This window comes from Aphanomyces invadans, assembly GCF_000520115.1.
Source record: "Aphanomyces invadans strain NJM9701 unplaced genomic scaffold supercont1.7, whole genome shotgun sequence".
Taxonomy (NCBI): domain Eukaryota; phylum Oomycota; class Saprolegniomycetes; order Saprolegniales; family Verrucalvaceae; genus Aphanomyces; species Aphanomyces invadans.
Window position 1 is genome coordinate 1,429,100 of NW_008580152.1, and position 18,536 is coordinate 1,447,635.

An 18,536-nucleotide genomic window follows, 5' to 3' on the forward strand; every position below is an offset into this window, starting at 1 on the left:
TGCACACAATCAGGTGAAATGTTTCACCCATGGAATGTCTCTCTATCCACACAGATTCACCCGCATCGATCGGTCGCATTGTCGAGATATCATGCAATTAAAAAACAAGAATGGGCGAAGAATTTATTTAAATTGCAGAATTAGGTAGAAAAATATTCTCAAATGCTCCATACAGACGGTGATGGCAGCTACAGGCGTATTCAGCGCTGGGTCAATATAAACGACAGCGAACGCATGCAAACGATAGTTCATTCGAGATGCAGTGGCCACTCCGACACGAACGGCCAGTTTCTAGGTCTTTTGTGATGAATGGAGTGCCTGAAGGATGTCCGATGTCATCGTGGGGAGCTTTTAATCTTGTGTGTTCATATATTAAAATAAATTTCTGTGCATTTCTATTCTTGCACACGAACTGATCCGCGTGTCGACTACTTTGGCAAATCCGAGATGGTTCGCGGCGGCGAGACGAAGAAGCGGCGTCAAGCACCACTTCCACCTCAGCGAGCATCTAACTATGTAGCAGAAGGAGTGCTCCATTTGATGTGCTCCGATGGCAAAATGTGGCGTCTCTTTGATGCAGCGACGCTTGCGGCGTTGGCAATGACGAGCAAGCGCATCCGAGAAGGGATTCCGTGGCGCGACGTCGTGATGTATACGGCGAATTCCATCGTGAAAGCAAAGCGAATTCAGTCTGTGAAGCGCTCACTCATGAAGAAAGAGTTTATTGGGAACCATCATATCTACTGGTGGACAAGTCCGGAATTCGAAATGGAGGAGCGCCGCATCAAGGAGTCAACGATCACCCCCGACGACGTCATGGCGCATTGCTTGATTCCCCCACACCAACCGAACTGGCAGCTTGCGTTCCATCGACTTCACGGACGGTACCAAGCGACGTTCCTAGGGCAGCGCCACCAACTCTACCTGTTGCACTTGTGCACATTCCTGCAATTGGCCGACCATCTGAAAGAAACCCTCTTTCAAGATCGTTATCCCAACTGCTACGTGAACGGCGTGGCGCAAATGACGGACGACATCATCGCCACTGTCTTGCAAGCCCAGCAGACGAATGTCATTTCCATCATGTGCCCCGATTTTGGACAACCGCACATGTTCGACCTGACCGTGACGTCGTTCCGCCTGGTTTTGTTGCCGTCGATACTGCCGTCGGCTCCCGTCGTGACGAGGCATGTGCCACTCCAGACGACGGAGCCGCCAGCAACGGACGTGGGGGCGTCCGTGGACAAGTGGTTTCCCCACCTGGCGTCATTTATTTCACAGAAGGGATGCGTCAGCCTCGGACGCCAAGCCCATCAGTACATGATGATCCTGTCGGGGGAAGATATCGTGCACCGGCACTTCAAACACATGGGATCCCTCCAGCGATATCTCGAGAGCGCCGACCAGCATTGCCGGCGGTGGTTGTCGCGATCGTCCGACAGCAGCGGCACATCGGAAGGTGACGACGAGAGCGATGAGGACAATCCACTGTTTACATCGGCCAACATTGAGCAAGAGGTGCAGATCGACTCAATGGCGACATTCAATGCCGACTTGTGCTTTCCACATCTCGCCAAATTTGTCGCTGCCAAGGGGTGGCAGTCCATCGAGCTCAACGTGTTCCGGTCAAGGTATGCGATGGTGTGCAAGGGAGCGCAGGCGAAATCCATTCAAGCGTGGGATATGACAACATCCGAGTCGTTTACGCTGCAGGACATGCTGAAAGAGCTCAACACGTGCGTTTGTGCTGCCAACGTAAAAGCGCGAAACCAGCAAATTCGCACGCTCAAGACCCAAGAAGAAAACGTCCCGAAGGACAAGGAGCACCTCCGCTTCCTCGTGTACATGAAGAATGCGACCGTGGTCCAGCGCGGAGCCGTCTTTAGCGTCGGCGATCGAAGCGGGTTGTACGTGAACGCGCTGGTTGGGCACAACATTTTCCTGCCCCCAACGCCGGCCTTCCTGGTCGTCCAGTTCGAAATCACGTTTAGGGAGCTGGGAGAGTACGCCGACTTGTCCAAGTTAGTCAGCATTGGATTGGTCGAGCCTGGCGAATACCCCAAGACCCGCGTGACCGCACGTTTTGTCGACTCGAACTCTGAGTTTCCCGTGTTGTGCTGGAAGAACGGTCACTCGCAATTTATGGTCGGGCGGAACTTGGTCTATCCCACGACGTACGGTCCCGTGATCGTCGGTGACAATGGCTCACCATGCCGTAGGAACGAAGCGCGGTGGGGATTTTTCCATCGAGAGAGTCCCATCAAGAGCGGCGACACCATTTCGTTGATATACCAGCGCGACAACGGCACAGTCCAATTTGCACACAATCAGCAGTTGCTTCCGTTTTATTTTGCTGGTACGCAGCCATTGTCGACGCGTGGCATGCACAAACTGATCTTGACGTCTTGGCAGGCGTGTACCGAAGTAACTTTTACGAGTCCGGCCTCACTGTGTTTGTCACCCTCGAACGTGAAAACATTCAAGTGCGCAGCTTGGACCCCCCCAACCTCGAGTTCATCAAGCCAGTGGAGCAGCGGCATTTCTATGACTTTGGCGCTGAGCCTGCCATATTCTAATCTCGTGAAACAATGTATCATGTACCGTTGTGTGGCTGTGCCATCCAAGTCGCTCTCTCGACCAACTCTCGGCACTCCTGCGATTCAATGTCCTGTTGTGGCAAATTCTCCCCTCGCCTATGCAGAGATCTCTCTCGTGGGTTGTTCTCGTCATTATCACCCCGCATTCGATATCGATCATCTACTCGGTAATGGAAAGCCATTGCAGCCTTCGGCGGCGACCGCTTGCGCCTCTTATCGACGGCGTTCTTTTGCCTGACTGGCAACATGGCAAAACGAGGTCCTCCGGATAATTTCATCCGGTCACGTCGGCAATCCGGATGAGTTGTGTACTCGGGCGAGCTGCATTCTGTCCTGTATGCCGGAGTTTGTCGGCGCCGCAACTCCGCATCACCAAGACTCCCCCGTGGGCAAGAAACAAAAGCCGAACATGACAGGAAGTCGACGCGGCAACGTGCGTCACTGGGACCTTTACCGTCTTCTCCATCGTCCGACGCCGTTCGGGAACGAAACAAACGAAGCCATGGGGCTTGGCGAGTTTGTTCCAGGACAAGCGACCATCGACTTTCTCCACAACGAGGCCAAGGTGCTCGTTTTGGGTGCGGGGGGGTTGGGGTGTGAGATCCTCAAGGACCTGGCGTTCTCCGGGTTTCGGGACATTCACGTCGTCGACATGGACACCATCGACGTGTCGAACCTCAACCGCCAGTTCCTCTTTAGACGTGCAGACGTGGGTCAGCCGAAAGCGACCGTTGCTGCCAAGTTTATCAACGGGCGCATTGATGGCGTGAAGGTATGAGCCCTGCCCCCCGCTTCAGTTCATCGCGATGGCCCAATTTCGTCGAACGGCATAGGTGACCCCACACTATTGCAACTTGAAAACGTTGGACACGTCGTTCTACAGCGAGTTCAAGCTGGTCATTTCGGGACTGGACAACATCGATGCACGACGTTATGTCAACTCTGTGCTAGTCTCCATCGTGGAGTTTGACGATGACGGCGACATCGACCCGAGGTATTTTGTCAACGTATTCCACACCTGATGTATTCATGATAGCACGGTGATTCCGTTCATCGACGGCGGCACGGAGGGGTTCAAAGGCCAGGCCCGTGTCATCCTTCCTCGCATCACGTCGTGCTTCGAGTGCTCGTTGGATGCGTTTCCACCGCCGACGTCGTTCCCATTGTGCACGATTGCTGAAACCCCACGGCAACCGTCCCATTGCATCTCGTACGCGTCGATCATTCTGTGGCCCAAGCACTTTCCCGACACAAAAATGGACACGGACTCCCCAGAGCACATGCAATGGGTGTTCCAGCAAGCCGAAGCCCGCGCAACCAAATTTGGGATCCAAGGCGTGGGTGCTTTGAGCTGCAGTCTTCTCGTCCTTATCGGCACCCTGCGTAGGTGACGTACAACCTGACATTGGGCGTCGTCAAGAATATCATCCCTGCCGTGGCATCCACGAATGCAGTACGTGCAAAGGGGGGTGGCCTTGTTGGTCGTGGTGATGACATAGCGGCAGATCATTTCGGCCATGTGCGTGAACGAAGCGCTGAAGGCAATGACGTACTGCAGCCAAACGATGAACAATTATCACATGCACATGGGAACGACGGGCATTTACAGCCACACGTTTGTGTACGAGGTACCTCGGGCAAAGATTGCGTGCGCACGAGCCATTCATGAGAATGCGAGTCTAGAAAAAAAACTATTGCAGTGTGTGTGCTTCGGAGACGCACGTCGTGACGGTGGATCCGAGCAAGTCGCTCAAGGAGGCTCTGGATGAGGTGCGACAACTGCTCCGTCATCGCATGGCATCATGATTCTGCTCGTACGTAGCTCAAGACCATGTTTCGGCTCTCGAACCCGGCTGTGAGCTCAAGCAAAGGCAACTTGTTCATGCCGAACCCGCCCGCGCTGTTCGAAGCGACCAAGGGCAATTTGGACAAGCCATTGGGGGCATTGCTTGGGAAGGATGACGCGCTCTTGACGATCACGGACCCCGTTTACGTCGGCGACATGTCTCTTCAAGTGCATGTCGACTTTGTTGAATCGAGCTAACGCTGCATGTGGTGGCTGGGATGGTGGGCGAACAGTTCAATTTATAACGCAAGAACCGATGTCAAATGGACCTTGCACCCACGGCGCATGATGTCGGCGATCGTCGAGCCCAGTCGACGTCGTGCATTCGATACCGGGCATGGCAACCAAGCGAGTCCAACCCGATAGGATTCTCCAGGTCTCCTCGCGTCAACTTGATAACCTCATGACGCGCAGGATTGCGGGTGCTCCACCTGGGTCCATTGCCCCTGACCAGGCTGTCTGCGGGGTCTGCACATGTCCTTGATGGATTCAGGTCGTGGGTATCATCACGACACAAAAACAAGGTGAACGTTAGTACTACAAGGGCGTGGCGGGGTGTGCACCAACGAACGCATGTGGGTGGGCACCAGCGGCTGCGCTGTACGTTGACTGCACCTCCCGTGGACGACGTCGTCAATGGACATATCTACTCTGGCATAGATAGCAAGCACGCGTCTGGTCCGCGGGCGAGGCCAGTCCGTTGCAGAATCAAGTCGACGCTGCGATCGAGATGGACGCGATGTGCAGCCCGTCACTCCAGAGAAACACGCTCGTATTCGACTTGAACTTTGTCTCATGGCGAGTCACACTTTAACATCATTTCGAAACATACGTTTTATCCAGAAATCTACTGGGTGCTGCTCCCCAACGAGGAGGCTCAACACCACGAACCGTTGGCGAAGGGCCGCGCCACAGGCTGCCGAATGATACGTCTTGCGGAGGTGTAGCGGACGGCGCAGTGGGACTGTGCTCGAGTACGTCTCCCGTTTGGAGTTGTGCCTTGGGTTGCCTCATCTGCATGTCGTAAGGAATGGATTCGACAGATGTACGGTGGAAGTCGACACACGAATGTCGCGTTTTGTAGTCGCGTTGGGCAGCAACGGTGACTCGATGCGTTTGGTGCATATCGACGACAACTCGACCGATAGAAAGCAGCCCACGCTGAATGGATGGAGCCTCGAGCAACTGGTCCTTCCGACACATTCATTGACTGTGGGTGAGCCATCGCAGCCGCGTGGTTGGCGGTGCATGCCGCGCCCTTGGTCTGCACCCACGCCGTCTTGACCGTTGTCCCCCACCCTCCCACGGCATTGTTCTGGCTGCCGACGTGTTTAACCTATACTTTTCATCGCTCGGGTTAAATCATATTTGTGCCGAATGTAGCAAGAGCGAAAACTCGAACGGGTGGCCAGGTATACAATTTTCAAGTTTAACGTTATCAGGTTGTCTTGTTCGGCGGGTTCGACTTTCTCGTCGTGCATGTACTTTAGACTTGATTTTGTATAGGATCGGGACATTAGATCCTATTCCGTTCGTCGTGCCAAGTGATCCGACCGTCTCGGCCCCTTCCAACCTCTGTCAGACCGGCGTTCGCTGCATCACTTTTGGAACGACACTGGCAGCACCAGCAGCGCCGCCACCGTCATGAACTCGTCCAGGTCCATGTTTACGTCGCCGCAGCTCTCGATCGAGGAACAAGAAATGCTCGTCGTCGTCGCCACCAACGCATTTCGCAACTTTATCGAAAGCACGCGGCTCATCGGGCCGAAAGGGGCACTCTTCAAGTCGGCCAGCAACACGTCTATCAACCTCGCGCATGCATCGCTCTTCCATGGATCTACGATCGTCAAAGGGTGCACGGTTGGTGATGTCAGTGCGTATCATCTCACGGCCATGACGTCCACCGAGAATTATTGCCGTGTGAACCAGTGCATTGACACCAAACTCCTCTACACTCTTGAAGTGCCGACACCCGACCACCCCCATCATTATCTGGCTCTGCGGTGGTTTGCCATGGCGTCATCTGTGCCCATGGTGAAGCCTCGCGACTTCGTCGTGCTTGAGGTTCATCTGCACGGCTCGTGTTTCCTTTTCTCACTTGGCGACAGTACCTAGATTCTTTCCAAGACGCGCACGGTCGCACCGGTTGGGCGCGTTGCATCCACTCGATCGACCATCGCAGTGCGCCGTCCTTGCTCGAGTCCCATGGCTACGTTCGTGGCAACATTCAAAACTCGGGCATTGTCGTCTACCACGACGACGTCGAATCGATCTCTCGTGCCAACATCATGTTGCTGTGCGACAAAAAGACGTCGATGGCTTCCAAGCTTTTTGTCAAGTCCATGATCCAAGGCATGTTCAAGCACTTTGACACTCTCAACGAGCGCATTCAAGTGTATCGGCACTCGATGCGATTGTCCCAGATTAGCAGCACGGCCTCCGGCGTCCAGAGGTCCCCGCGGTCGCCGTCATCGCAGTACGGTGACAACGAAATCGAGGTACCATCCATGCCCCAAGACCCAATTCGTCGAGCCTGGCCCCATGTTCGTGCCGCTGTAGACGGCGGACCGCGCCACTCGCAAGCACTGCGTGTTTTGCGCCAAGCGATTCCACTTGTTTCGACGACCAGAGACCTGCGAAACCTGCCATCAAGTACGTCGTCCTTCCATCCCCTGCAACGGAATGGTCTTGTATCAAGTCACGCCGTTGCATCGTGCTAGGTGGTGTGTTCCAAGTGCATGCGCCGCATCACAAAGACGTCCAAGCACAAGGTGTGCATGTCGTGCTTCATGCAGCACCAGTGCGGCAACTTGGCGGGCAATCCTTGTAAGTGTCCCCGTTCTGCGCTGTCGAACAAAATGGCTTCTGACAGACGTGGTGCGTAGTCACGGACTGCCTGTGGATGGGAGACAGGTCGAACCGACCGTCGTGGGCACAATCGCAAGCGAGCGCAAGTCCCAGTCTTGTCCTGCGGTCATCCTTTGCGTCCACCGTCGAGCCCGCGTTTAACTTGTACGACTAGTTGGGTGGTGCGAATTTGTCGTAAAATACAATGCTGTACATTAACACTCACGACTGGCCCGATCCGTCGGGGGCGACGGCTCCGAGTTCTCCCCTGGCCAAACTGTCGAACAACCACTACAGTCGATTCAACATTCCATGAGCAAACACACGCTTGGCGACGAAAGACTAGCTACCTTTGGCGACACCATCGGAATCCCTGCCTGCTTTGCCCGACGGCCGACCGCAGGTTCCACCCCAATGCACACGGACGCCACCGTCATTTGCGTGCACGCCTATGCACGCATCACAAATCGTAATGACACTCTTTTGAATCAAAACTGGGTACCTGGCCACCAGCGGCGACAATTAACGCCTGTAGCGTCGCTTTTGGTGGGTCGACACCACTTGCAACGTACACCTTTATGCCTTGAAAAAGCCGCGGAGGGCGAGTCTACGTGTTGTATTTCGTGACCGACACCATGTTCAAAGAGTTGACGGGATTACCTTGGGCACTGGGTACTGGGCCATCAAAAATGGCGTCTCGTCCAGCCACTTCTTGGCCTCAAGAGATGAATACACCCACGCGTCGGAAACAATGTGCGCGCCTTGCGCGAGTCCAAAGAGAATTTTCATCGTGCGCTTCGAAGTGTCCGACACAACGACATGCGTCACAGGCGCTGCAAAGTCATCCACAATGCGGCTCTTGCCTCCCCCACTGCCTACACCATCACACTCATTCATCAGAAGTTAGTTGCACCATGCAAGATTGTGAGAAATACTCGAATCGATCTCACGCATGGAGCTTTCGAGAAGAAGGCGCGTGTCGAGGGTCGCTCCGCTCACGCTGATCACATGGCGTGAAATGCGCTTTGTCTAGGCGGATGTGACATCATCGGAATGCTCAGACACGAGTTCCGAGTACCTTGCTTCCAACAGACGCTGGCCGAAACCCCGACACCCCATTCACGGGTGTCGCTGTTGTCGCCGTTGACATTGCAGTTGTTGCCCTATTCGACGTGGCGCTCTTCTTTGGTGGCGTTTTCATGGCCTTTTCTTCCACTGCCGTCGACGTATATGACATCTTGGCCTTTACAGCGCGAATTGATTCGAGTGACTTCACCCTTTTTCGTTTGGTCAGTTGGTTTGGTGCATCTTCCGTGCTTTTATCACTGTACTTGTCCCCGATCTTTTTTGCCTTGGTTGCTTCCGGCGGCGACTTGCCCACTTTGGTTGTCTAGAAGAGTCTGTAAAAGTCTCGAAAGAGCGGGTGAAATTTCAGATGCCTTGTCGGGAGTGCCGGGTTTCACGCGAGGAATCGAAGGCGATTTTGCCGTGCTTATGCGTCGTTGAGCGAGTGGACGTTGCTTTGGTGTACCAATGATCGGAGTGGATTGGCGCTGCTTCGATGATGGCAGTGGCGACGGTGTGGTGGGCACCCCAGCTTGCTTATTGCAGTGCCTCGTAGAGGGTTTCGTGGCCACCAAATCATCCGTCAACTCTGTCACGTGAGAAGGCTTGCCGCCCGTGGACGGCGTCCCGCACAACTTACAACGCTTTGCCAGACGATGGTTGTCGAACGTACACGATGGACATGGCCAATCCTTCTGATAACATCACGTGAGTGCGATGCGGGTGTGTTTAAACAGTCAAGAGACCTGGTTGACGACTTTTGCGGTACTTTTCGGGGTTGCTCGAGCGGTTGAGGCAGGGGTACTTAGGCGCTTTGTCTCGCGCTTCGACGCAGGAGCTGCCTTCGAAAGAGGCGTTGGATTGTTGGACTCGATGCTCTGGCGTGTGACGCGAATATCTGGTTCAAGGGAGCACGATCAGAGCTTTTACGAACGATGTTGGCTGCATCTTACCAGACTGAGATGGCAGGTCAAACGCTTCATGGACAGTTGGCAAGTTCGCGGGAGTCGTAGATTGCGAAATTTCTACATCTTGCCATCGGTGCATGAAATCAACATCGTAATCTTACCGTCGCAGTCAGGAGACCTAGATTGACGGCATAGACTCAAGCTTCGAGCTTGAACACCTTCTTGAGGCGTGAGAGTAATCGCTAGCGGGGTAACTTGTTCCAGAGTTTTCTAAAGATCAATCACACGTTCGGCATATTTGTCCTACGCAAGGTTGTTCAAGGACTTACCCTCCGACTCTTCTTGATGGGTGTCGTCAGCTCATCAAACACATCTTCACGACGAGGTTCCATTAGACTCGACCGCCGGCGCTTCTTCTTTTCTGCGGCTGGAGTTGGCAATGGTGTCGACTTGTTCGCTGTAGTTTCAACGGGAAAGAACTTTGTCTCGGGGACGCGCGTCGCCGTCTGCAAGCATGCCTCGACCCAGAGTGGGCCAACAAGTTTGACTTCGTTGCGTTTGAGTGTGTCTTCGCGAACATTGCGGTTACCATTGAGCCAAACTACGTGAGTTGTGTCCCTGCCCAACCTCTTCATGACCTTCGCTCCCAGGCTCTCCAGCTTTTCGCTTACTGCCGCCGAGCAGTCCACGTCGGCGTCGCCTGCCGACATACGAACATCGACGATGCATTTGACTCCCTTGAGGACTGGCGATGGTCCGCGGCCCATGGAGAGCTGGCGGTGCCTGGGTCTTTTGAGTCAATGTGCCGCCGGTAGATTTGAATCGTTATCCGTAGCCTTGCCTCGCGCGAAAACGACAGTTCTCGCTGCCGGAAAATTTAATTGAGAACATTTATTTTTTATACAAATGTAAGGATTAGTACGAAAATAATTTTCTATGCATGAGCAAACCAATCAAATTGGCTCAGCTTCCACTGCGGCCAACCGTGAGGAATGCAAGCGTCAACTGGCACACATGAAACGAGGGGTCACTTGGAGAACTGCTGGTGACAGGTGCTGGAAGCATCAACCTCTTTTGCTTAATTCCACACCCTCGATCTGATGTGAAGAACCGTGGTGCAGTGGGCGAATTGGATTCACAACACTGGCTAGTAATATTTGCAACTTGCAATGTACTAGTATAAAACTGACGTTTTGCATCCATCCAAAACAATATATAAGTGATTGTATGTCATATCTTTTCTGGAAAAAAATGTGAGTGCGAAGTGCAATCAAGAATTCAACGCTTGTACTATATTAATATAACACGCACCAATATTGTTACTACGTTGAAAAACCATTATCCGGTCCACTTCGGCGTTAACCGTACGTCCCCTGGAAACTCTGGGGTGGTTCCAAAGAACAGAAGCCGCCGACGCCGCGCGAAGCCAAATTGATCAATTCTGTCTCCATGTCGTCCAAGTTAAACCCAAATGCTGGTGCATTTGTCCCTAGGTATTGAAGGTGATGCCGTGGTGGATGTCTGAACGGGATATAGCTTTGTTGTTCCAGTCGAGGTTGTGACGGCTGCAATGGTAACGACACCTGCAGCTCCATCTCCAGGTGTCTCGAAGAAGAACAAAGGGAACATAACGCCAACAAATGCCGTTGTAAATCTCCCTAAAAGCACCCGTTCGAACAAGGTACCAGTTGATGCCGTGCCGCATCTTGCGGTCCCCATCGAGGTACTAAGGTTCCTCATTTTCATTCCTCCATCCTGATGGTCCACACATACCTAGACCCCGTTACCAGCAGTGCGTACCTTGGCCGAACTAGCCGAAGTATGCAGATGACGTTGAATTTGGCCTCAAGTTGGATTCTTGGTACTGATACTGTCTGGTACAGGCTGGTCGAATTGTTCGCGGGCGGCAGCATTATTCGATTGCAGAGCTCTTACAGGTTCAGTTGACTCCAAAGTCCGCTTACGTCGCGCTCACAAAATCGGCTAGTTCCGCCCGTTCTTCACCGATGCGCCTCCAGGGTTTGACTTTGTCACTATTAACGCCATGTGCGGAGGCACTGTCAAGGAAAAGACCAAATTGGCCGCAAAGCGAGAAAAGCAGCGTGCTGCCGCCGCCGCTTCCCAGCCCGTGCTCCATTACGACCCAAATGCATACGCCTACTTTCGCACGGTATGTTACGTCGGGCCTTTCAACGTGGAAGTGAATGGAGCACCCCACCGCAGACCTCCCCGGACCTTGACAACAAGGCCAAGCAACCGCGGCATAAACCGACTGATTCCCCTGAGGACGAAATGAAGGACGCTATCGCCAAACTGAACCGGTATTTCAACGGCACTGAACAAACATGTCACATCGAAGTCTCCAGTTTGCTCGATAACCTGCCGCCAGCAAACTTAATCTCCGTCGACGAAACCATCAACTCGTTCCATGACATTCCCGTGACGTGCACGTTGTCACTGCAAGCTGTCGTGGGCGTTTTGTTTGACCGGGCGATAGCCGCGCCGGAGCTGAGGTCTCTTCCATGCTTTGCAAACCTTGTGCGTCAGCAAGTGTTGTAGCCAATTTTACGCTCCATTTTGCTCGGGTCTTTCAGACTCTCTCCCCGATTTCAAAGATGGCGCCAGAACCATTAATTTCCGACGCATTTTGCTCACCAAGTGTTATGAAGCGCTTGTCGAAGAAGCTGACCATGCGGTAAATACTCTGTGGTTAGAACCTTTTCAAGTGACGTACCGATGTCCCAACAGTCGTGGCGGCGCCAAAGCATGCTGGGCAATGTCGGCTTGATAGGCGAGCTCTTTCGACGGTGCGTTGTCCCTACAAATTGGCCATGTGGTGCAATAATGCTGTCTTGGTTTAGACAACTCCTCACAGAAAACATTATGCATGTGTGTGTGGCCATGATGCTTGATGCAGATTTGGAATCTGTGCATCCTGCGCCGCAAGTACTGCAAGCCGCATGCCAACTCCTCCTTCAAGTGAGCCACACTGTGCTCTCGTTTCGATTGACTTGACGTACCTCTGCATAGGTGGGAGACTTACTTGACGGATCGTCTCCAGCCTCCCGTCGTACGATGGATGAATACTTTGACGCGTTGCAACGTCTCACATGCCATAACCATCTTGAATCGTCCTTGAGCCAGCTTATTCATGAGGTACACTGATTCATTTCGCGCTTCAACTGATCACAAGGAGGCAGACACTTGAGGCACGCTCCAGCGGATGGATACGGAAGCGAATTGACGTGGTGGACGTCCAGTCTCCCGCGATGCAATCTGTGTGAAGCCTCTCCGCGTTATGCCGCTTGATTGAGATATTTAACATGTACAATATGCCGTCCTCCTGTTTCATTTTGTCTAAAATCTCGCACAAGTACAATTATTCATGTCGACATAAAAGTTGATCAAAATATTTAGCAGTTATGTTAATTGGTTATAATCCAGCTGGAGACATTATATGTCGGAACATCATGTCGTACGTGCACTTGACGTACGGCTACATGATGTACGATTCCTCTCAGTGAACCGTACAAAAACAGTTTCGGTTGAGATTCGTCCTTGCTACGTGAGCATGAAGTGGGAATCTCAATTCACCAGCCTCACACATTCTATTCTCCATCGAACCAGAGCCTCGTGCTATTGCATTGGCTTCGAACGGTTGGCGAGGCCAATGGGTGTCCAGATGAAGGCAAGATCACGTTTGGATGGAACTCAACCGAGTCAGATGGATCGATGAATTCAGCAGCGCGAATGGCGACGTTGAAGTGGACATTTCGCCCTTGCTATCCGCAAGACGTGGCTCACTCAAACTTTATATCCCAACGAGCGCAGCCATCCTTGATGGCGCGACAAGAAGATTCAATAATCATTACAAACGAATCTGGCGCAACGTGATATCATCTGATGCAAAATCGACCAACAGCCAATCAAATGGGTTAAGGCGAAGTTGAAGTGGTTGCGGCGGCGATGTCCCACGATCTATGGGACAAACTCACGCTTCAACATGATGCAAAACCACATTCAACATTAAATATGGCCATTGCTCCTCACAAGGAGGGCCATGCGTGCTGTTTGTTGCGCTGGTCTAGCAAGAGCCCTCATCGCTTACGATGTCGCGACGGGAATGTGGTGCACGTCCATTTTGATCCCGCCACTGCAGAGTCCCTTGATCGCGCTGGATTTGGGAGGGTGCTCCGGTTCCTTCTTCAACTTGTACAACCCTTTCACCTCTAGCGCGCGAATGCGTTCGTAGTCTTGGGTCAACACATTCGCGTCCGGGTGCACCATGAGCACACACCCAGGAGTTGTAAACATGTCAATAGTGGGCGCCATTTTCACTCCCTCTGTGTGCCGAATTTTCTTGTCCACGAATGATGGCATCGACTCAATCTCCGACAATCCGGGCATAGAATGAAGCACACCATGCTCGTACGACACCAGTGTTGTCTTGATTCCGTGCGCCTTCAAGTTTGTCGGCATCTTTGGAAGCGCCTGGAATGCTTGCTTGTCAAAGTAAGCGTCCACCGTCGCACCGACTTGATTGTAACCTTGGCAACGGTCCAGAATAGGCATGTCCGTGCCTTCACGCCCATGGCAACGCGCACCAATTTCAATCAAGCACGGTTCGCCTCGCACAAATTTGACTTCTGCGTGGCCCGGGCCATGCTGGATGTCCAGCGCATCCAATACCTTGAAAACGTATTCCACGATCGACAGGACGACGTCGCCTTTGGCCTCACGCAAAAGCGCACCATAGTACACGAAGGCCGCACCATTGGCGCATCGCTTGTCGTACTCCCACACCGCCACGACCTTGTGTTCTCCGTTGCGGGAGACTGTGTCGACGACGTACTCTGTGCCTTCCAAGTACTCTTGCACGAGCAAACTGGTGTTTTCAATACCGAGGTGGTTGATCTTGCCAATCACGTTGCGGAAGCAGTAGCGCACTTCGTCCAACGATGTGCATAGCGTCACATCATCGCTGCCGGCACTGTCGACGGGCTTGACAATGACACGAAAGGGTTGGGGCTTCAACATCGACTTAATAAATTCCTCAGCCACTTCATATGACGACGCCAAGCACTGCTTCACGGCACGCATGCCCGCCGATCGAATCTTTTCGCCCATCACGTATTTATTGCGTCGGCCTTCAGACCCTGCCGACCCGTTCGTGACTAGACGCATGTACTCGGAGAGGCGATCACACAATTGCACACCAGGCTCTGCCCCGACAATGACGCCGACCACGTTGTACCCGAATGAAAGGATGCCATTGACGACGCGTCGCAATTCCTCTTCCGAATCGTCCGAGCCATCATGAAACACTTCGCCAGCAAACGACTTGCGCATGTCCGCCGACAGCGTCGCCATCCAATCGGCAAACACTTCCTCGGTTTCGCTGTACACGGCAATGCAAGCATACCCGCGGCGCATCACGTCTTGTGCAAGGCATAAGCCCGTCGAGAACGGGTCCACAACAACGACACAGTCTTTCTTGGTGGGTACAAGCAGGGGCATCTTGACGCAGGGCAAATTTCGAAATGAGCTCGCACTCCAAGCCATAACTACAAGGCACAACAAGGATGTTGAAGCGCTTGGACCAATCTCAATCATTCATAACCTTTGTCAAATAATATGCTTTCATCCAAGTTTTTCGCTTGAAATATTCAGTTGCATTCTCTTAATATGGATACTTCTAAGAAAGAATATGGTGGACCTAGACCAGTTGAACGAATTTTTCCCAGCCAGCCCCCTTTCGTCACCACGAAACCGATACATCGACGCCAGGTTCGAAAAATGGTGTCCGAATTGGTGCACAACCACAACAACGTGACTTTGCATAGAGTCTCTCTTTGGCTGTGTGGATGTGCGCACGACCCAGTTGTCCAGCGCTCGTAGGTATGGCAAATCCGCAAATCCCGCATCGAAGCACTGTGCAAGTCCCGCACTTCACTGCCCCAGCATTCTCACGAGCATGCATGGGCAAATTTAGCATGTCTATCAGCGACATCCACAAACTCGAGCGCCTTGTAAGCGAGCCATCGTGATGACGACATCGAAGACAGCAGAGGGCGAGCTGGTTTCGAACGTGTAACCGCTCGACAACACAGAATGTACGGATTGTATGACATGTAATGTACTTCAGGAATGTACTTGAAGCAGTGGACAACCCACAAATACTACATTGTATCTGGTTCAATTGTATCCAGCGGCCAGGAATTCAACAGGACCAACTACAACCAGACAGCGTCGCGGACAGAGCTAACCGAGCCATATCCTGGCTGGACGGTCGCTGTAGTTAACGGCTCTCCCTCAGGAGGCGCCCGTCCCTCTTCGGCTGCATTGAGGCATCCTGGCGTATCCATTTCAGCCGTCGAGTGTGTGAGCATGAACCGCAACAATGGCGCCACGGGCATGGGGATTTCAGGCGGTGAGTTGCTGACTTCTTCGGCGTCAACGTGGTCACTTAGTTCGGACAGAGGCATGCTGTCAACACATGCGGAATCAGTTGAGTTGGTCGAATGGGACGAATATCCCATGGCCTCTGCACGCAGTGCCATTTCGTGCATGTATGCACTTCGGAGGACAACGTCGAGCTCTTCTTCGATGCGCACAATGCGGTTTTCCAAATCGATGTCGTTCGCATCGGTGCCAAAAGGACATTCGATTTCACGCGCCACGTCATCTGCGGAAAAAATGACAAAGCCCCAGCCGTACACCCACAATGGGGTAAAGTAGCTCGACGAGTGCACGATCACAAACGTGTACACAGTCAGGTAGATGGTCATGACGACGACGAGGAAGTGAGCGTAGTTGAACGGAATAGGGATGTTGGCAATGTTGTAGATCGTCGAGTATAAGCTGACGAGGGTCGACACGTATCCGTTGAGGGCGGCCGTTTGCGGCATGCCATACCAGTTTCGCCGGTGCGCGATTTGGATCAATCGACGGATCTACACGACCGCATTCAGCACGCACGCCATGATAAATGAAAGTTTAAGCGTACCCAAAGCTCCACCATCGACGACCGCAACTTGTACGGGTTCGCCTGCGCAACGGTAACACCACGACCTTTTTGCACGCGAGCCCGGTTACACACGACGCCACATCGCTTCATTTCTTCCGCTTCATTTTCAGCAAGCAGATGACACTGGATAAATGAACTCAAGTCTTCTTGTGCACACCCTCTTGCGTCTTGCACCAAGATCGACACGTACAAGCAGACAAGTCGACGCAATTCACTCGCAAAGCGCAGCTTCTCTTCGCCGTCCACCCCCAAGTCCAAGAATGCAATAGTCGACGACACAATCCTATCGACGATCATGTCATACGTGGTACCGTTGGTCTCGGTGACGTACCCGCGGGCAGCGTCGCCAACAGATCCCATGGCCACAACACCAGACCGCCATTGATTGAAGGCGGAATTGAGTCGGAACGAAATCAGCAGACCCAGGAACACGTTGAATACGTTGAGGGTGTACGTGCACGCGACACTGACCGTGGTATTGAAAAATGCGATCGAGTACACGTGGTTGCCGATCATAACCACCGTCGCAAACCATGCCATGAGGAGGGCGCGACGAGGGCCGTTGCCGCGGAAAGCCGACCCTTGTACTTTGGACAACAGAGTGAAGAACTCGTCTTGACTGTAGTAGATCATCTCGTCGTCGCCATAAAATGGGAAATGGGACTGCCAAAGGTGGTTCAGAAAACCACAGTAAAGGTGTGACAACAACTTCAGTTCTTTGCCACGTTTTTCAGTATCCGGACAACGCGACCTTTCGTCAGCCAATGAAACGTCGCGCTCGGATTCTGCTTCACAACCCAACACAAAGCGTATTTTGCGAATTTAAACTTCATGACAACATTATTGGCCGACAGCACGTGGCGAGGCATGCAACCGCGTCGCTACTTCGCTCCAGCGGTCCAGCGTCTTCAGAGCTACACATCGTTCCCTGTGTCAGAGTACCGAAGACATGAAAGAGTAAGTAGTACCCTCGCCAGCTTTCAGCGCAGCCTTCGCCACTTCGTAGCCATGCTTGATTGTGTTGGCCAACCCGTACACATACAACCCTACGACAACTCACGGTCAGACGAGGAGCAGCGCGGACGGGAAATCTACCTGCTCCGGCATTGTAGGCAATCGTGTTCCCGATAGCGTTTTCGCAATGTTCGCCACCTTGAAACACTTGACGCAAGATCCGACAATTTTCGTCAGCATCTCCTCCTTCCAAGTCTTTGAGGGTGCACCGAGGAATGCCAATTTCTTCGGGTGTCAATGTGTATCGTTGGCATCCTTGCTAATGGAAAAGATGAGCACGACGGCCTTACTAAGTGTGAGGCATTTCAACCTGAGTAACTTCGACAATTTCTGCGTCGCCGATGGGATTCAGCTCGTCAAGGCCAGCGCAGTGTACCACCAATGCATGTTCAACTCCCATCAAATGGAGAACCTTGAGACAAGCTAAGTCAGTCGTTCGTTCAGGGATCATCGTCGCACCTGTCCAAATAGGTCCAACAGCGATGGTGTGTATACGCCAATGACGGAGGTTTGGCACTTGGCTGGGTTGATGAGAGGTCCCAAAACGTTGAAAACACTGCGAATACCCATGGACTTGCGGACGGGAGCAACATGTTTCATGGCAGGATGGAAATGCGGCGCATACCTGCATGCATGGTGATTTATAATGCCCAATATTTCCTGGTAGACTTACATAAATGCAATATTCGCTTCGTTGATGCATGGTGAAATGTGCTGGGGCTCCAACATCGGCACACCCATCACTTCCAGCACGTCAGCAGAACCTGACCTGTGTGCCATCCGTCAATATTCGAGAGGTCATGCAGAAATATAATAGTCGTACCGACTGGAAACAGAGCGATTTCCGTGCTTGGCTACTTTAGCACCACAAGCCGCTGCCAAAATCGCTGCGGAGGTCGATAAATTGACAGTGTTCGCTCCGTCACCACCCGTTCCGACAATGTCCAGGGTCTTTACATCTTGCTATAGTGTTCCTTGCGTCAATACTGCGTTCATAATGGCCTAGTCCACCCCACCTGCAAAGGCACAAGGCGTGCGTGGCGGAGCATGACGGAGACGAGTGATTGAACTTCGACAGGGGTTTCTCCTTTGGATCGCAGCAGGGATAGAAACACACCAATTTGAATGGGGTCCGCAGCTCCCAGTGCAATGGTATCCATGATGACTACCATCTCTTCGGCAGTCAAATCTTGGCGTTGTGCGAGCTTCTCCAGTAGGACCTTCATGGCAGG

General features: G+C 52.7%; 8 protein-coding genes across 21 annotated transcripts; 4 read left to right on the plus strand and 4 right to left on the minus strand.

Annotated features, from left to right (window-relative positions):
* Positions 1-406: 406 nt before the first annotated feature.
* Positions 407-2,619, plus strand: H310_04605 (hypothetical protein). The gene is made up of 3 exons (XM_008869018.1): positions 407-2,174; positions 2,220-2,356; positions 2,413-2,619. The coding sequence occupies exons 1-3, from the start codon at positions 448-450 to the stop codon at positions 2,574-2,576; spliced, it is 2,028 nt and encodes a 675-aa protein (XP_008867240.1). The 5' UTR covers positions 407-447; the 3' UTR covers positions 2,577-2,619.
* Positions 2,620-2,911: 292 nt separating this feature from the next.
* H310_04606 lies at positions 2,912-4,760 on the plus strand. 2 transcript variants are annotated; one of them, XM_008869019.1, is made up of 7 exons: positions 2,912-3,369; positions 3,431-3,591; positions 3,634-3,934; positions 3,985-4,050; positions 4,103-4,225; positions 4,281-4,367; positions 4,420-4,760. In XM_008869019.1, exons 1-7 carry the CDS (start codon positions 2,935-2,937, stop codon positions 4,639-4,641), a joined length of 1,395 nt encoding a protein of 464 aa, XP_008867241.1. In that variant the 5' UTR covers positions 2,912-2,934; the 3' UTR covers positions 4,642-4,760. The 2 variants fall into 2 exon arrangements, with proteins under 2 accessions (XP_008867241.1, XP_008867242.1); XM_008869020.1 differs by having other exon boundaries at positions 4,103-4,367.
* Positions 4,761-5,994: 1,234 nt separating this feature from the next.
* Positions 5,995-7,574, plus strand: H310_04607 (hypothetical protein). Its single transcript, XM_008869021.1, has 5 exons — positions 5,995-6,507; positions 6,552-6,941; positions 7,003-7,095; positions 7,164-7,269; positions 7,329-7,574. The coding sequence occupies exons 1-5, from the start codon at positions 6,088-6,090 to the stop codon at positions 7,463-7,465; spliced, it is 1,146 nt and encodes a 381-aa protein (XP_008867243.1). The 5' UTR covers positions 5,995-6,087; the 3' UTR covers positions 7,466-7,574.
* Positions 7,473-10,074, minus strand: H310_04608 (hypothetical protein). 3 transcript variants are annotated; one of them, XM_008869024.1, is made up of 12 exons: positions 9,593-10,074; positions 9,425-9,533; positions 9,309-9,380; positions 9,102-9,253; positions 8,730-9,047; positions 8,622-8,680; positions 8,369-8,567; positions 8,226-8,319; positions 7,951-8,165; positions 7,793-7,897; positions 7,641-7,739; positions 7,473-7,581 (listed from the first exon to the last, which is right to left on the minus strand). In XM_008869024.1, the coding sequence occupies exons 1-12, from the start codon at positions 10,028-10,030 to the stop codon at positions 7,513-7,515; spliced, it is 1,929 nt and encodes a 642-aa protein (XP_008867246.1). In that variant the 5' UTR covers positions 10,031-10,074; the 3' UTR covers positions 7,473-7,512. The 3 variants fall into 3 exon arrangements, with proteins under 3 accessions (XP_008867246.1, XP_008867245.1, XP_008867244.1); XM_008869023.1 differs by having other exon boundaries at positions 8,730-9,050; XM_008869022.1 differs by having other exon boundaries at positions 8,369-8,680.
* Positions 10,075-10,624: 550 nt separating this feature from the next.
* On the plus strand, positions 10,625-12,607 carry H310_04609 (hypothetical protein). 4 transcript variants are annotated; one of them, XM_008869028.1, is made up of 12 exons: positions 10,625-10,756; positions 10,800-10,986; positions 11,041-11,082; positions 11,147-11,200; positions 11,251-11,433; positions 11,487-11,584; positions 11,630-11,776; positions 11,823-11,958; positions 12,012-12,070; positions 12,125-12,242; positions 12,294-12,419; positions 12,464-12,607. In XM_008869028.1, exons 1-12 carry the CDS (start codon positions 10,713-10,715, stop codon positions 12,545-12,547), a joined length of 1,278 nt encoding a protein of 425 aa, XP_008867250.1. In that variant the 5' UTR covers positions 10,625-10,712; the 3' UTR covers positions 12,548-12,607. The 4 variants fall into 4 exon arrangements, with proteins under 4 accessions (XP_008867250.1, XP_008867249.1, XP_008867248.1 ...); XM_008869027.1 differs by having other exon boundaries at positions 11,487-11,776; XM_008869026.1 differs by having other exon boundaries at positions 12,012-12,242.
* A 653-nt stretch (positions 12,608-13,260) lies between these two features.
* Positions 13,261-14,788, minus strand: H310_04610 (hypothetical protein). Its single transcript, XM_008869029.1, has one exon. It carries the CDS (start codon positions 14,778-14,780, stop codon positions 13,368-13,370), a length of 1,413 nt encoding a protein of 470 aa, XP_008867251.1. The 5' UTR covers positions 14,781-14,788; the 3' UTR covers positions 13,261-13,367.
* A 589-nt stretch (positions 14,789-15,377) lies between these two features.
* Positions 15,378-16,968, minus strand: H310_04611 (hypothetical protein). Its single transcript, XM_008869030.1, has 3 exons — positions 16,622-16,968; positions 16,270-16,573; positions 15,378-16,216 (listed from the first exon to the last, which is right to left on the minus strand). Exons 1-3 carry the CDS (start codon positions 16,921-16,923, stop codon positions 15,497-15,499), a joined length of 1,326 nt encoding a protein of 441 aa, XP_008867252.1. The 5' UTR covers positions 16,924-16,968; the 3' UTR covers positions 15,378-15,496.
* Positions 16,969-17,078: 110 nt separating this feature from the next.
* On the minus strand, positions 17,079-18,536 carry H310_04612 (anthranilate phosphoribosyltransferase). Of its 8 annotated transcripts, XM_008869033.1 has the most exons (8): positions 18,321-18,536; positions 18,128-18,267; positions 17,978-18,073; positions 17,764-17,929; positions 17,615-17,716; positions 17,386-17,563; positions 17,259-17,336; positions 17,079-17,204 (listed from the first exon to the last, which is right to left on the minus strand). In XM_008869033.1, exons 1-8 carry the CDS (start codon positions 18,528-18,530, stop codon positions 17,131-17,133), a joined length of 1,044 nt encoding a protein of 347 aa, XP_008867255.1. In that variant the 5' UTR covers positions 18,531-18,536; the 3' UTR covers positions 17,079-17,130. The 8 variants fall into 8 exon arrangements, with proteins under 8 accessions (XP_008867255.1, XP_008867256.1, XP_008867254.1 ...); XM_008869034.1 differs by having other exon boundaries at positions 17,079-17,336; XM_008869032.1 differs by having other exon boundaries at positions 17,259-17,563.